This window comes from Ochlerotatus camptorhynchus, unplaced genomic scaffold, assembly GCF_037179485.1.
Source record: "Ochlerotatus camptorhynchus isolate MF236.1 unplaced genomic scaffold, CSIRO-AGI_Acam_v1.1 ptg000530l, whole genome shotgun sequence".
Taxonomy (NCBI): domain Eukaryota; kingdom Metazoa; phylum Arthropoda; class Insecta; order Diptera; family Culicidae; genus Ochlerotatus; species Ochlerotatus camptorhynchus.
This window is the reverse complement of record NW_027041014.1, coordinates 2,954,312-2,969,521: the sequence shown is the minus strand read 5'-3', so window position 1 is coordinate 2,969,521 and position 15,210 is coordinate 2,954,312. Positions and strand designations below refer to the sequence as shown.

At 38.8% G+C, this 15,210-nt stretch overlaps 1 protein-coding gene across 9 annotated transcripts in view; it reads right to left on the bottom strand.

Moving 5' to 3' along the window:
* Rdl (Resistant to dieldrin) overlaps positions 1–15,210 on the bottom strand; it is a 300,052-nt gene that overhangs the window by 182,842 nt on the left and 102,000 nt on the right. For all 9 annotated transcript variants that reach the window (XR_010518699.1, XM_065236172.1, XM_065236166.1 and 6 more), the window contains exon 3: positions 14,060–14,157. Coding sequence is in view for 8 of the 9 variants with exons in the window: in XM_065236172.1 (XP_065092244.1) it covers positions 14,060–14,157 (98 nt within the window). In the remaining variant the exon portion in view is untranslated. The remainder of the gene's footprint in view (positions 1–14,059; positions 14,158–15,210) is intronic.

Sequence of the window (15,210 nt, the reverse complement as noted above, 5' to 3'; positions counted from 1 at the left end):
TTACAGAAGATTGAATTCAACGCTAACTGGAGAGATGGTAGCAGTGCCACACACTATATTTCTCTAAGAATTGAATTTATTGAATTAATTTAGCCTAATCCGAACCTATCGAACCACCCCAAAAGTCTCTACACAGAAATTCCAAGAAAGCACCTCAACTAACTTTGCTTGACAGCATCGGTTTCAACGTAATTTTTAATATAACAATCAGGTTGCTATGAGTATATAAGACATTGAGCAGCGTGAGTTACTCAGAGTTACTCAAAATTAACTTCGGTTTTACTCATGATCGATAGCTGTCTTGCCCCCAGATGGTACCTATTAAATACCCCAAACTGTTACCTATTAAATACCAATAATAGGTAACAGTAGCTCATTACATGAGTAACAGTTTTATCTATTAATGAGTTAAGCCACTTTTCTTCAAAATAGATTAAATTTACCTCTATAATTGGAACTTTCAAGTTAGCATGTGAGTGAAGTGGAGAATGACTCCATAATCAAACAAAATTGAACTGCCATACCTACACGGCCGCTGAGAATACCTCAGACAGCGAGTCACTTCTACTCAGAGTTATGGAGAAATGTCAAAAAACTGCAGGCACTATAGTTTCCAGCAGTTTTTATAAATTCCTCATACTGGTTCCGTCGAGTTGAAGCGACTCTCTATCTGAGTTATTCTCATTGGTCGTGTACGGACAGTGTTCAGGAAAACTAAAATCTCATACATAAGATTATTCACCAATCAGTTTAGCCTTGCGAAATTCAGTTGCGCAAAAATCACCGATGAGTTTTCCGGTTCATACATTAATTCCTTTATATTATGACGTTATTCATTGTTCTAAGCAGTGTTGGAAATAGTGCCAAAAACTCATTATCGCAAGATGTTTTCGCTAGGGAACATTGTGGTGTGAATTTCACAAAGCGTTTGTTCTCGAGCGAACTTTCTTGTTTGCGATTGAGAGGAACGTCACTCCGGTTTTGACTCACCAGCGAGAGAGAGAGAGCGTATGTTAAAAGATATGTTTGTTCTCCATATGTGATGAAATAGATCGCAAACTAACCCGTGTTCTATTTTATTGGTAATCCCTAAGCACCCTACTCCTGCGACGAAACATGACATACAAAACAAGTAACTCAACTAGCTTGTTTCGCGATTTTTGTGAAATAGGTTTTGAGACCAAAATCAGAGTTCTCTTTCGGAATCGTTTGCTGCACTGTTTCACATATCGCTTTCGGGCACTTTTACCGTAGAACCCCGTTAGTTTGAATAGCTAAAATGGCAATTACACGGCGCTTGTTTAGAATTGGTTGAATTGGAATCACTATAATGGGGCGCAATGCCATTGGGCATTTCAGTTTAACAAATTCTAAATGAGCGCCGATTAATTACGATTTTAGCTATTCAAACAAACGGGGTTCTACGGTATTCCCTTTTCGTTTGCTTAGCTAGTTCTTCAGCGAAATGTTGCTCTAAAGAACGGCGAAAGAGCTTTTTTTTTTAACATGAACTTTCCAACATCATAATCATATAACAGATATGTTTGCAAAATCGCACGTTAGTTTATTTGATCAGGAGTGCTCAATGAATGATTTTCCAAACACTGCCCACAGGACTGGAATGCTTCTAACTTGTGAATTGGGTTCTATAATTTGGTACATTACCCGAAAGAGCTCATATTTTTGAGCTCAGTAATGTATTTTTTTCATTTTCATAGACCTGCATCCAGGGTTGCTTCCACTCACTTGCTATAAAAAATATTATTCGGAATTATGTTGTACTTGTGAGTAATAAGAAGAAGTAGTAAAGTATGTGTTTGACTCATAAAACCTGTCAATTTCGCTTTGAGAGCATCACAATTAGTGATCTTATGATTCGTGAGCGTTCACTCAGAGTGAGCGCTCACGAGTCGTAAAATCGCTGATTGTGACGCACTGAAAGCAATTTTGACAGATTTTATGTGTCAAACGTATATTTCATGACCTCTTCTTGTTACTTAAAGGTACTAATTAGTATTATAATATATCATGATTTTATAATTCCGAAAACCATTTTTTTTATAGCAAATGAGTGGAAGTAACTCTGCCTGCATCTAGATCTTTTTTCTCAGTGTGCCGCAACTGTGCCGGCGTGCCAAAAAGTAATTGAACTGACTTTTGTTTGCTTGTGAATAACGCCTTGTTTGGCAACCCGGTAGTTTGACAGCTCTTGTTCTTGTTTTGATTAAAAAAAAACCTGAGATGACCCGGGAGTAAGTACAATATTTCCGTTACGAGATACGGACCTTGCGGGTGCATTTTTCCAAGATGATCTTGCAACATTCTATGCTGTACGATGGGTTGGTGTGACAGCCACCACCGTGAATGGTATGCCTTCGAGCATTTCCAGTCAGAGGCGAGGTCAGATGGTATAGCTTTTGGTTGGCTATTATTGACTTTCCGACTAAAACTCCACAAAAAGCTGTTCTTTGCCTTCTGATCGTCTAATGAACGGATACAGCCCAGATAGTAGGAAATGTGGACGGGACTCTCGTCACGGGAGTCTGTTCAACGATTTTGATTACGGAGCTGAAGAATATCATGAACCCGGAAGGGATGACAAGTTGTTGACAACTTTGTCGAGGGTAATAAACTATCTTGGATGAGCATTTTTTCCAGTGATGTTTAGATTGATTGAGGGGTCTTGCTATGCAAGCGATTGCCCTGATTTTCCAATGCGGGTCGCCGGAATGATCGTACGCAGTCCTGCGTGGAATGATGAACCTATTTCTTCAAACAGGCATTAGGATGTTCGCTGACTGCAGTGACATGTGTTTTGATGAATCCCCTTCGATTTTTTTAGAATCCATGGCGGGACTTGGTAAAGATTCACGGTTGTGGTTTGTAAAAGTTGTATTGTACTGTGGCAACATCAATAACAAATGTTGACACATGCACACTGCGCAGGCGCAGACAAAGTTCAATGTTGCTAGTAACTTTAAAGATCAAGAAAAATGTAACCATAAATGTCAAACAGTGCCAAAGACTGTGCCCTGGTGTGCCCATGCTTATTTTTGGCACACTGTGTGGAGTGACCAACTCCTTGATCGATAATTAATAGTTTATACTTGACACATAGCTAACACATAGATAGCTCTATAGAAGTAGGCCGCGCTACGAAAATTACGTGTTTTTGATTTGCTGCGATGCGTTAATTTTAAAGCACTTAAGTGGTGTTGAAAAATGCATTAGGTGAAAATTACCAAATTCCTCTCCGTTGCATGCGGTGCCGTCTGTTCCAACTAACACGTAGCAAGGCTCAGCTAAGTTTATTTGCCTTATCCATCTAAATTGAGACGATATTTTTAAAACTATGCTAAATACGCGTCAATCAAGTATTGCACTACAGCTAGATTGAAAGCTAGTAGTACGTTATCAGTAGTACGCTATCAATGGTGTATATTAGCATCGATAATGTATTGGAGCGGGGCTTATCGTGTGTAAAAATAGATTTGGAATGCTTGCGTTTTTGAAATGGACAATTGGATCTACGATAGAGCTGACAACTTCTATCTCCTGGGCTCAAGTTTATTGTATTTATAAGAATTTATTGCAGGCAGATTTGCCACTGCCAGATAATGGGAGTTAGAATGTAAACACATAGCTAACTATTTGACATCTCTCTCCATTTAATTCCACTTAATTAATTTTGGTATCCATGAAAGATCGACTACAATGTGCAATCTTCATCAGTATCATTCTCACTAAAGAACTTTACAAAATCTAACCCCCTTAAAAACTCATCCTATAGGTAAAAATGTCAAGATCACAGGTATACAAATGAAAGCTCTCTCCATGCTGAAGTACCTTAGAGGGGAGCTTAGATGGAGATTTTTTGTAAATGTAATCGCAGCTGTTTACACTTACTCCAGTGTACCGAACTCAATAAAACTTTGAATTAGGTGCTATAATTTATTAATCTAAAAAAACTTCGTTTTCTGAGCAGAACGATATTTTTTTTTTGACCCCATAGAGATTCATTTCGTTTTTAGAATCATGATTCAAACCAACATAATAACTTCCCCTTTTGACACTAAGCTAACAAACAGCTAGCTTCCATGCAACGTCCCACCGAGGGGTGCTAAGATGCTGATGTTTATAAATGTAATCACACTAATTAAAAACAGTTGATTTCGGTTCCATTTTTAACGCAGATTAACGATATGCATTTCCCACAATACCCTTAAAGAACCCAATTTCAACTCAATTTTCACTGCAAATTACTAATATAGACTTACGCGACTTACCCATGAAGAACCCAATATGGTTTTTAGGAGTATTGAGGTTATTGCATATGAGTCATTCCATCTCAAGTGACCGAGCAAATGCATCGACCTTCTCAGATTTGAATCAAGGTGTACTTATTTTAGACCAAAACTAACAAATCCAAAATTCTACTACGCTAAAATCTGCATCCTTTTTTACATACTGCGAATGTTAGTATTATTTTTGAAAAGAAATTATTGGTACATTTCTTGTTGGTTTCTGAAAGATGGTTTACGTTCTTATATTTTTTTTTATTATTGTCACGTTCACATTAATGAATGTGAAAATCGCATGATGGCAACACTGTAAGACAACTATATGATCTCATCATTTGGTTGTACTTATCATCAGAATCAGGATCAGGTGTTCAGCATACTTCCAGAAAGTTTTGAATAACTTTCAAGGATATACCAAACCTGCAATTCAATTTCAAATCGTGCGAAAGAAACGGACAAATACTTTCATGGTATCAGACCACTTGATCGTCACATGTAGACAATTAATATGTGAGGGCAATGGGACGCTTCTGAACCCAATCTGCGTTAAAGAGATTTGCATCACAAAGTTCCAAATTGATCAAGGTTTACGTGAATCGATGATCCTAATCACCTGTATGAATGAACTGGTTCTGAGTCGCTCTCTTAAGTGATCCATTTGGACCATCGCTAGCAGAACTGCAGAACTGGAACACACACCGCTCGATCACAGGATGTTCGAGCAAATTGTCAAATCGACAGTCAATCAAACAAATAATCAAATCAGAATAAGGAGAATTCCACATTCGTGATGCTCGTGTCAGTTTGCGTAGGTGAGCTATCAGTTTCCATAAATTCAAGAACAATATGTGACAAGGGAATACAATCTTTCTTAAGAACTTTTCTCGCCACCCATATGACACCAATGCAAACCATCAACATCACCGGGTAGGGGAAACCTTCCCCTTCCCGATGACGTTGTTGATCTGCGTGGGCCATTCTCGGTTGGCGAGAAAGGAGCCTACAAAGGTTTGTTTTCTAAAAGCTAGTGTGACCTTTTGACATGTTGCTCTTGAATTGACGTTTGAAGCCACTGTTTACAAATGTTTACACGTCGATTTGACTTATAGCTCGAGAATGGTCAAATGGCTGACATTATCTTAAGCATACATTATTGACAAGGCAAAGGTGTAAGGTAAAGTATTGACCAAAGTATAGTCAATACCTACCAATGTGTTGACGAAATCGACAGAACTACTGACAATACACCTTTGTCGAAAATTGCATATTGCTGCAAGAACTGTAAAAATCCCATGAATTTATACGCTAGATTAGTGTTCGTGAGATTCTGCTTGAAATACTCCATTGATATGTGTTTTACGGCAACATGTGGTTAAGTTTGTGTGCATTTTGGTGAACCACTTAATAAGTAATTGTCAGATTGAGATGGTATGCTTTCACTTTATTTAAAAACAAACCACCTCAATCTGTCAAATGTCTATGGTGAAAAATTTAGGTTGTAATGACATGCACTTACACTTAAAAGCTACACGTTTAAATAATTTCACTCAAATTGAGTAGTGCACGATACAACTGTTAGTTGATGAATGAATAGAAATTGTCAACGTCAACAATCATTTTTTAGAGATTTGGGAAACATTGTTTCCGTCATTGCATAGTTAGTTCTGCTTGTGAATTAATCGATTCAGATTCCAAACTCAAACATTTACGTGTTCAATCACCCCCCGAGTGTCTCGAAGTTGCTTGACCTATAACAATCAAAATAAAATAAAATAAAAAGCTGTCTAAATGCAGCCTTCTTACGAAAGACGAAATCAGAAAACCGAAACAATGATAGGGAAATAACCTCACAATGCACAAGTGATTTTATATCACTTTCATTGCAGAAACAAACAAAAAATAATCTAATGATGAACAAGACAGGAAAAAGTAGCAGTACTAGGGTACGGAAAATTAGAACCTAACCGAACTGGTTGGCTGGTTCTGTTGATAGATGTCAACGTGGAATTCGTGGAAGTATATCAGCAGTTGGCTGCCGAACGGCTACTAGTTTTTTTTTTTCTGTCCGTTTCGAATGGTGACACGGTGCGGCCGAAGATTCATTGCTTTTTCCCTCTGCCCATCCCCAAACGCACACTGAGAACACAAATAATACGGTACATTTGAAAGTGTCTTCTCATTTTGGGGTTCCAAAAAAGCACGGAAATTCTCGAATCGGTCCCCGGATCGATTCCCAGTTTCCACGCTGGCATGGAACATGGCGGAAATAAAGTTTTAATTAAAACAAACACACTCACGGCGAATTTACTAACTGCTGCTGCTGCTCTTGTTCGGTGGGAAAAGTCATTCAAGTTGTTGAAGGCGCAAAAACCCGACACAACTTGTGGTTTGTTGTTTTTTTTTTATATTTCTGGTTTGTTTCAACACACATACATCAAATTTGGGGAACTACAATTTGTCGCTAACCGCCCCGCATTCGACTTCTGGCGGTTGGAAGCCGGAGGCAGTTCAGGGCCAGTGGAGTTTGAGAGCATGTTTTATGTAGGTACGCTTAGGGATCTAACCGAGGCGGAAGCAATTCTGGCGAGCAACAACAACATAAAGTGTGTGTGTGCTCTAGTGCAAGTGTGGGAACGGTAGGGTGGCTATTGGAGGATTTGATTTGGAAATGTCTAGCGAACTTGGAAAAATTCACCGGTTTTTAAACTAGACTCAATCGTTTGAGTTCAAACGTCAGCGACGAAATTTTCATGATTTAAATTGTTGAAATGTTTCAATCGTTCTAAATTTTAAAAGACCACAACAGTTTTAATCCAAAGTCAGATTCGGTAGCTTCTACAAAGAAACGAAAGGAATTCTGCCTATGTACGGCAATTTTGACCTGAATTCTTAAATACATTTAAAAGCTAGTAATCGTTTTAATCCGGAGATGAACCAGCGTCTGGCTAAAAATCTCCTTAATAAAGAAAACCAACCGTTTTAAAACAACTTTAAAAAACTAAACATGAACACATATTTTGAATACCAGAGTGGACACACTTGTGGTTCATAGCACGGTCATAAATTAAAATCTCTTCTGGATTCACCTTTGTGAGAAAAATACTTTCTCAGCGACGAGGTTCTTTTTATTCAAATGTATGCGTTCACACAAAAACTAAATTGCTGAACGAATGATTTACCACCTAGCAAATAACTCTGGTCGTAGACTCAAAACTGACAGCAGTAAAACTAAATAAGAGAGAAGTTGAAAGAATGAGAAAAGCGTTCTCTTCTTGCTGTTTCAAAACTACTCAAATTTAACCACCCAGCTCGGACGTAACTGAAGCTACCCCAAAATAGGTAAACTAGGTTGGGAGTGACATGCAGACTAATGAACCAAACCGATCGGATTTAGGTTGATGTTGTTCATTTGTCAACTTAGTTTACCCTTTTTTGGGTAGGTTAAGCTTTAACCGATCTGTGTGGATACTACTCAAATGTGGATTACTTTGAAATAGCGTGTGCTGAGTGCAAGCCCGATTGAATGAGTAAAACCTGAACAGTTAAATCTAAAAATACAGCAAGCGAGTTGTTGTAGACTCGACAATGTAAATATGTAGCTATAGAGTTGGTTGAAAATTCATTCTAGTATCAACTTGAAGCTTTAGTGTGATAATTTATTAGCTAGAGAAAGTTCTGAAGAGAGTAGGTTGATAGTTCCGCTAGAGTACGGCAGTGTGAAAATTGCATAGAAGTTGAAAAAGAGCAAAGGGCCATTAATGCGACAGTACAAAGTCAAACGCACACTCCTTTACCTAACTCATACATGAATGGAAGGCTTGAAGTATCACACTGAATATGTAGTTAAAATTGTTTAAGTTTAAATTTACAAAGGAGAAAGACTGTTGATTATTTTGAGCAAATACTGCCTGCAAACCGATACAAATTTGCAAGTTTAACTGAGTATCATTCCTTACTAATGTATTTGGATCGTGACTGAAAGATATGCGCCCATGATAGTGTTTCCAGAGAAGGACATTTAAGTTTTTAGAATCTTTAGCTTATTTTTGTATATTCAAGATCTCCATTCTCAAATTCATGAACATTTCATTTTTCTGTGAAACAGAATCATAATTCACCATTTAGTCATTCAACCCTGGTTACCGAAAAATATTCATGAGTCATGGCATGGAAAATCATTTACATTCACTTCGAGCATTCATTTACATTCATTTGCCTCTAAAATATTTCATCAACACAACGCTGTAAAATGATAAATGAAGCTTTTGTAGGTTTCAATAGTAGCTACATTTTTTGAAAACAATTTAAATCTGTATCTCTTATGCATGACGAACTAGAGCGGGCAGAACTTGTTATTGTTTTTCAGTGAATGTAACTAACTATGCAACGTATACGTTCACTGAAAAGCAATGGTGGGTTCTGTTCGCTCCGGTTCGTTATGAATAAGAGATACAGATTTGAGCTATTTGCAAGCTAATATTAAAGTCTACAAAATTTCAATACATCATTTTTCGGAATTCTGTTAATGAAATAAGCTGGAGGCAAATGAATGTAAATGATTTTCCATGCCTGATCAAGAATATTTTTCGGTTACCAGGGTCGAACGGCTGACTTTTGGTAAGTGGAAACTTGAGCTTCCAAATTATCTCAAACGAATAAATTAAATTCTAGGAAGAATTCTGCGGATGATTTCTATTCACTTCTTAAAAAAAATTCCAAGGCAGGTCTAGAAGGTAATTCTTTGGACCTTTCGACCTCAGGGGAATTCTATAAAGAACCCGAGAAGAATTCTCAAGGATATCTAAGAAAAAGTAAAATTGAGTTAAGAATAGAACTTCAAGGTAATTTTGGGGTGAATTCTAGAAGAGTTTTGAGAAGAATTTCTAGATAATAATGAAATTCTAAATAAAACCTGACCAGAATTCAAAGAAATCTTGAGGATAAGGACACGACTGGACAATTGCTTACCGACCCCACTGACCAGCTGAAACGCTGGTTTGAGCACTTCGAACAACTTCTTCAAGTTGTTCCAGCCATCAACATCTCGGCATGATCCGCCTACCCAAGCAGCACACTTCGATCGAAATAAGCTGCTGCAACTTGATTGTGACTGCAATAAGTGGCACACAAGTAACCACAATTGTTCAGTGACATGTGTGCTGCTAGGGTAGGGTGCGGCGCATCACTCGCGTCAATTCCGAGGCCCCATCACTGCAGGAGATTGAAGCAGCTATCCGAAGCATGAAATCCAACAAGGCTCCAGGGGACGATCGCATATCAGCAGAGATGCTCAAAGCTGACCCCATGCTATCCGCACAAATGTTGCATCAATTCTGTAATATCTGAGACACCGCGACTTTTCCGGCCGACTGGATGCAGGGCATCTTAGTGAAGGTCCCAAAGAAGGGAAATCTGACTGTGTGCGACAATTGGTGAGGCATCATGTTACTGTGTATTGTTCTCAAAGTTCTGTGCAAAGTTATCCTGAATCGGATACAGGAGAAGATCGACATGACCCTCTGGCGGCAGCAGGCAGGATTTCGTGCCGGAAGATCTTGTGTGGACCATATTGTCACGCTCCGCATCATCCTGGAGCAGGTCAATGAATTCCAAGAGTACCTTTATTTGGTATTCATTGACTACGAAAAAGCTTTCGACCGTCTCAATCACGAGAATCTGTGGGGCGCCCTGAGACGCAAGGGAGTCCCGGATAAAATCGTCAACCTCATCGAAGCGCAGTATGAGGCTTTCACGTGCAGAGTTCTGCATAACGGAGCCTTGTCCGACCCTATCCGGGTAGTCGCTGGTGTGAGACAAGGATGTATACTATCACCGCTACTGTTTCTCATCGTAATCGACGAGATCATGGTAGGTGCAATTGACCGTGTACCGAACCGTGGGCTGCTTTGGCAGCCTATCACCATGGAGCATCTCAACGACTTCGATTTGGCTGATGATGTTGCTCTACTAGCACAACGGCGCTCTGATATGCAGAGTAAGCTCAATGACCTAGCCGAACGCTCCTCTGCGGCGGGTCTCACCATCAACGTCAACAAGACCAAATCGTTGGATATCAACACGGGCAACCCTTCCAACTTTACGGTAGCGGGGCAAGCAGTAGAGAAGGTCGAAAGTTTCCAATATCTTGGCAGCCAAATAGCGTCGGACGGTGGGACCAAGAGCGACATAGGTGCACGAATCAAGAAGGCTAGGGCTGCCTTTGCGAGTTTAAGAAACGTATGGAGATCAAACCTGAAATCTGTGTTGTTATACGCCAGCGAGACGTGATATGTATCAGCCGAGAACACTCAAAAGCTGCAGGTCTTCATCAACCTATGCCTGCGGTATATAATTCGTACCTGGTGGCTTCACAACTGGATCTCGAATGCCGAGCTCCATCGTCGATGTCAACAGAAGCCGATAGGAACAGAAATTCGAGAGCGACAGTGGAGGTGGGTCGGCCACACACTTCGACGGGGCGGAAACGAAATTTGCAAGTAAGCGCTGGATGGGAATCCGGCAGGACATCGCAGCAGAGGCAGACCCAGGGACTCATGGCGGCGGAGCCTTAATAAGGAAATTAAGCAAGTCGATAGGAATCTGACCTTGGCCCAGGTCAAGGCAAAAGCGAGCAGCCGCCCAGAATGGAAGTCTTTCACGTTGGCCCTTTGCACCGCTGGTGGTGCACAGGACCCTTAAAAAAGTAAGTAAAGAGAAATTTTAAGTACCATTTCAATGAATTTCTGCTAACAGACCGTGGGAATTTTGCTGAAAATTCAAAAGGAATTTGGAGCGTAACATAAGAAAATTTTGAAAAGAATCCGTAGAAATTCTGGAAAAAATTAAATTGAAAATTTAAATTAATTCTAAATTTCAATAAGAATTTTCAACGAAATTGTTACGATTCTTAGGGAATTCTTGAAATAATTTCCAATGCATCCACGGTGTTTTTTTTTTTGCTAGAATATCCTTTAAAAAATCGGTATTTCCGAAATCTTCACCAATCAAAAGAGGGGACTTTTAACATCATTTTGCTCATGAACGTAGTGTAGGGGTGGTGAATCAGCCACCACCAAGGGTGGCAAGGCAAATGGGCGAATTCAACGAGTTTCGAGTACTTTTGGGGTTTCTCTTAGCTCAGTCGGTAAAGGGGCAGCTACAAAGCAAGACCATGCTGGAGGTGGCTGGGTTCCATTCCCGGTCCGATCTAGGAATTTTTCCGGTTGGAAAATGTCTCGACTTCCCTGGGCATAGAAGTATGATTGTACTTGCCACACAATTATGCTAATGCAAATATGGTATAGGCATCGAAATCTCTCAATTAATAACTGTGGAAGTGCACCTAGAACATTAAGTTGAGAGCATGCCATAATCTAATATGCGATAAGCAATAAACTTGAAATGCGAAGAAGAAGACGAAGAAGAAGACGAAGAAGAAGAAGAAGAAGAAGAAGAAGAAGAAGAAGAAGACGAATCTAGAAAAAAGAGTACAAGGCACTGTCTGAACATTGTACACGAATTACGCTTATTTGTCAAAGATAAGCAATTGTGGTACTAGAATTAAATTAGCAGTTCCAGCCCAAATAGCAAAAAAAAACATAAATTTTTGACTCGACCTTCTTCGATTTGCATTAAACTTTGCATAATTGTTTGTCATGGTCAATCAATCATATTTTTGTAAAAATTCGACCATTTTGAATCTTGCAATTTGTTTCCTAAAAGGAGTTTTAGATTTTTTTTTTATAAATCGCAGCACTTGAACTGTGAAATTCGAAACTTGTAGTCTTTCTTGATATTTTTTTCTTTGTAATATTGTGAATAAAATCAAAATCAGAGTTAAAAATTTTAACATTAAAAATTACTCGTTCAACATTATTGATTTTTGTTAAAGCTAATGAAAAATGCAATATTTTAAAGTATTTGAACCAATGGATTCTTAAAAATAACAAAAATTGTATAACAACAACGTTTAGACATCTTTTTAACTTATTTGAGATAAGAAGGTTTCGTTATCTGAGCAAAAATCACAAAATATTGAACAAATTAAAGTTCAATGTTTTGTTCACGATTTTTTGTCAAATTTTGGCTTTTAATATTTAAAATGTTTGCACTTTTCGTAAACTTTTATAAAAAGAAAACAAACATATTAAACAAAGATAATTATTGATATTCACTTTTTAACCCATTCTTGGACATTTTTTTCTAAAAACGAGACAAATTCTTCGTCTATATTTTTCCTAGAAATAGTTCATTATTTTGCACAACTTTGTATTAGACTTCATTTGGATTTGAAGTGAAGTTTCAGTGTTAAGATATTGATATATATCAAATAAGCCATTTGGGAAAAAAATGCATTATTCGCAAAGACCAAATTTTAGCACAAATGTGAATGATTGCCCGTAACAAACAATTATGCAATGTTTCATGCAAATCGGATATAGTCGAGTCAAATCGATTTGTCATCTGGCGTGGAACTGCTCAAATGGAAATTACTAATCCTTCTTGCTTGCTTTGTACAGGTAGTCCACTATTTATTAATTTATTAATTAATTTAAATAATCAGGAACGAGTCTCACCTTAGAAAACTTCCATGAAAAGCATTCCATTTACAGTTAAAGGGAGGCCCCTAGGGAATTCCAGCAAGCATTATTTTGACAAAATTTCAGAGATAGCAATTCTGAAGCCATTTTGGAGTCTAAAATGTTTTAATTTGAATAAAGCCATCGTCCAAAACTATAACTTACGTACATTTGATTTCATACAACGTACTCCGTCAAACATTGGAACAGAAGTTCTTTCCGATATTTCCAATCCAGAAAAAATAGTAATTCATTCTCACACTTTCCAAAATCAAATCCTTTTTTTTCCACCCCACCCCAGTGCCGGGAGCTCACACGAAAAAAAAACTCCCCCCATAAACCGTATCAGCAGCAAAAAGTCACACAGTCACAGTCACGGGGTACGACTGCTGGCGGGCTGGCACTAGACGTAGGTACCTCAATTTTTGCCCGAAGCGAAAAACAACATTGTCACTTAATTAAATTCGCTCCGCTGGTGGTCGAGAAAATTAAAACTCGATGTTGTCGTAAATTTTTATTGACATGGGTACGATTGTCTAAAACTTGGCGACAGCAGCAGCAGTTTGTTTTTTTTTTTTTTACTTTCGCCGATTTTTCCTGTGTTGTTTGTTTTCCCGAATTAGTGGCAGTAGTAGTAGTTACTGTGTGTTGCGCAATTTGTACGTACAACATTGTTTTCCGACGAAATTAAATTTGTTCCCTTCAACTGCCCTACCCGGTAACAACACCTAGAGCGAACCTATTACATGTTGTTGTGTCAGCTATACGTTTCCTTCTTCGCACAAAGACACACAGATGATTTCAATCGCTATTGTTTCTTTCCCTATCTAGGCATCGCTAAATCTTCCTACGGAGACGCGGCGCACGGGTGGAAGACGAACGGACGGAAGTCGTAAAAGTACGCGAGGCACACGTGGCACTATTCTTCTTCACCTACAAAAGCTTTTCATATTTTCATATTGGTCATCGTCGTCATTGTTGTTGTTGTTGTTGTTGTTGTTTTAGCATGTTTGCCTAGTTCTTCTTGCGTTTTTTCATTTTCTTCGTATTTGTTTTCTTGGTTGAACGATATTTTTTTCTCAGTCGAAGCGCGAATGTTTCAGAGAGAGAGAGAGACAGGACAGAGATTCTTTTTTGACTTTTTGTTTGGTCAAACTTTACACGAAATCCGATACCTACCTCCATAGTTTGGTCTTACTCTTTTGTCATAGCCAACGCTAAACGAATCTAGAATGGCCGAAATATTTACATCTCCTAGCATACTGCCACCACCGGTCCTGCGGGAACAAGAAAACAAGAGAACAAACCGTTAGTCGTTGATGATGCTGAAAACTGGGAGCAGGAAATTGCTCGTTTAAAATTTTATCATTTTTTGCATCATTGTTTTCGCTCACCCACTCTCGTGGGTGGCGCAGGAGGGAGGGGATGTTTTTTTTTTGTATTTTCTGTGGGTTCTGTGGAATGGGAAACGGATGGAGCTGGGATATCTTGATGGTCAGAATATAATGGCTTTCGGAGGAAATGGTGCTGCCGTAGACACATTAGGGCGAGTGCTTATTTCATTTCGGTGGACTTGTGGAAGTTGTTACAGTTGCTTGAAAAATTGCGGCGATAAGCTTTTTCTTTGTTGGCTTCGGGACCGAGGGGACCCCATAGGAATGGTAATTGAATGGATTCGGATGGTACTGAATTTAATTTGAATTGGGATGCTTACGAAAATTGTCTGGAACGAGACTGACAAGTGCTTATGTAACTGTTGCATAACAACGTCAAGTGGTTCCGGAAGTGGCTGTTGGATGAAATCCGAAGTGATGACTAGTTTTTTTTTTTTTTTAATATTCGATCTCAAATAACAGTCACGATCAGAGTTGTTAAATTAATTTCTTCTTGACTTAAATGGGTTGATTTACAAGCCTACGTTATGTCGGTTTCGTTTTTGTGGTATAGCTGCAACGGCATAGTGGCGCCAATAAGTGCCAGTCATCGATAGCTCAGCATCATTTGTTTGTAAACAAACGAACACGCGATGTCTACGCGCTGAATAATTTCGGTATACGGTTTTACACTACACCGGTCCCTGCGCTTCGGTCGGAGAGCGTATAGGGCGTCGTTGTGCCAATTTGGTCGTGGCACATTTGGAGTATGAGAGAGTAATTGCAGTTAGATCAAAAGTGCCTGAGAAAAATGCAAGTACTTTCGCAGATTACCCGAAGTTGCGATAGTGAAGGTATGATCACAGAAAAGCAGACATAACACTCTTAAAACGTTCATCAAAATCGTTTTTAACGGTCAATTTAAATATTTTTTAATTGGTAGTACTGCCATTTGTG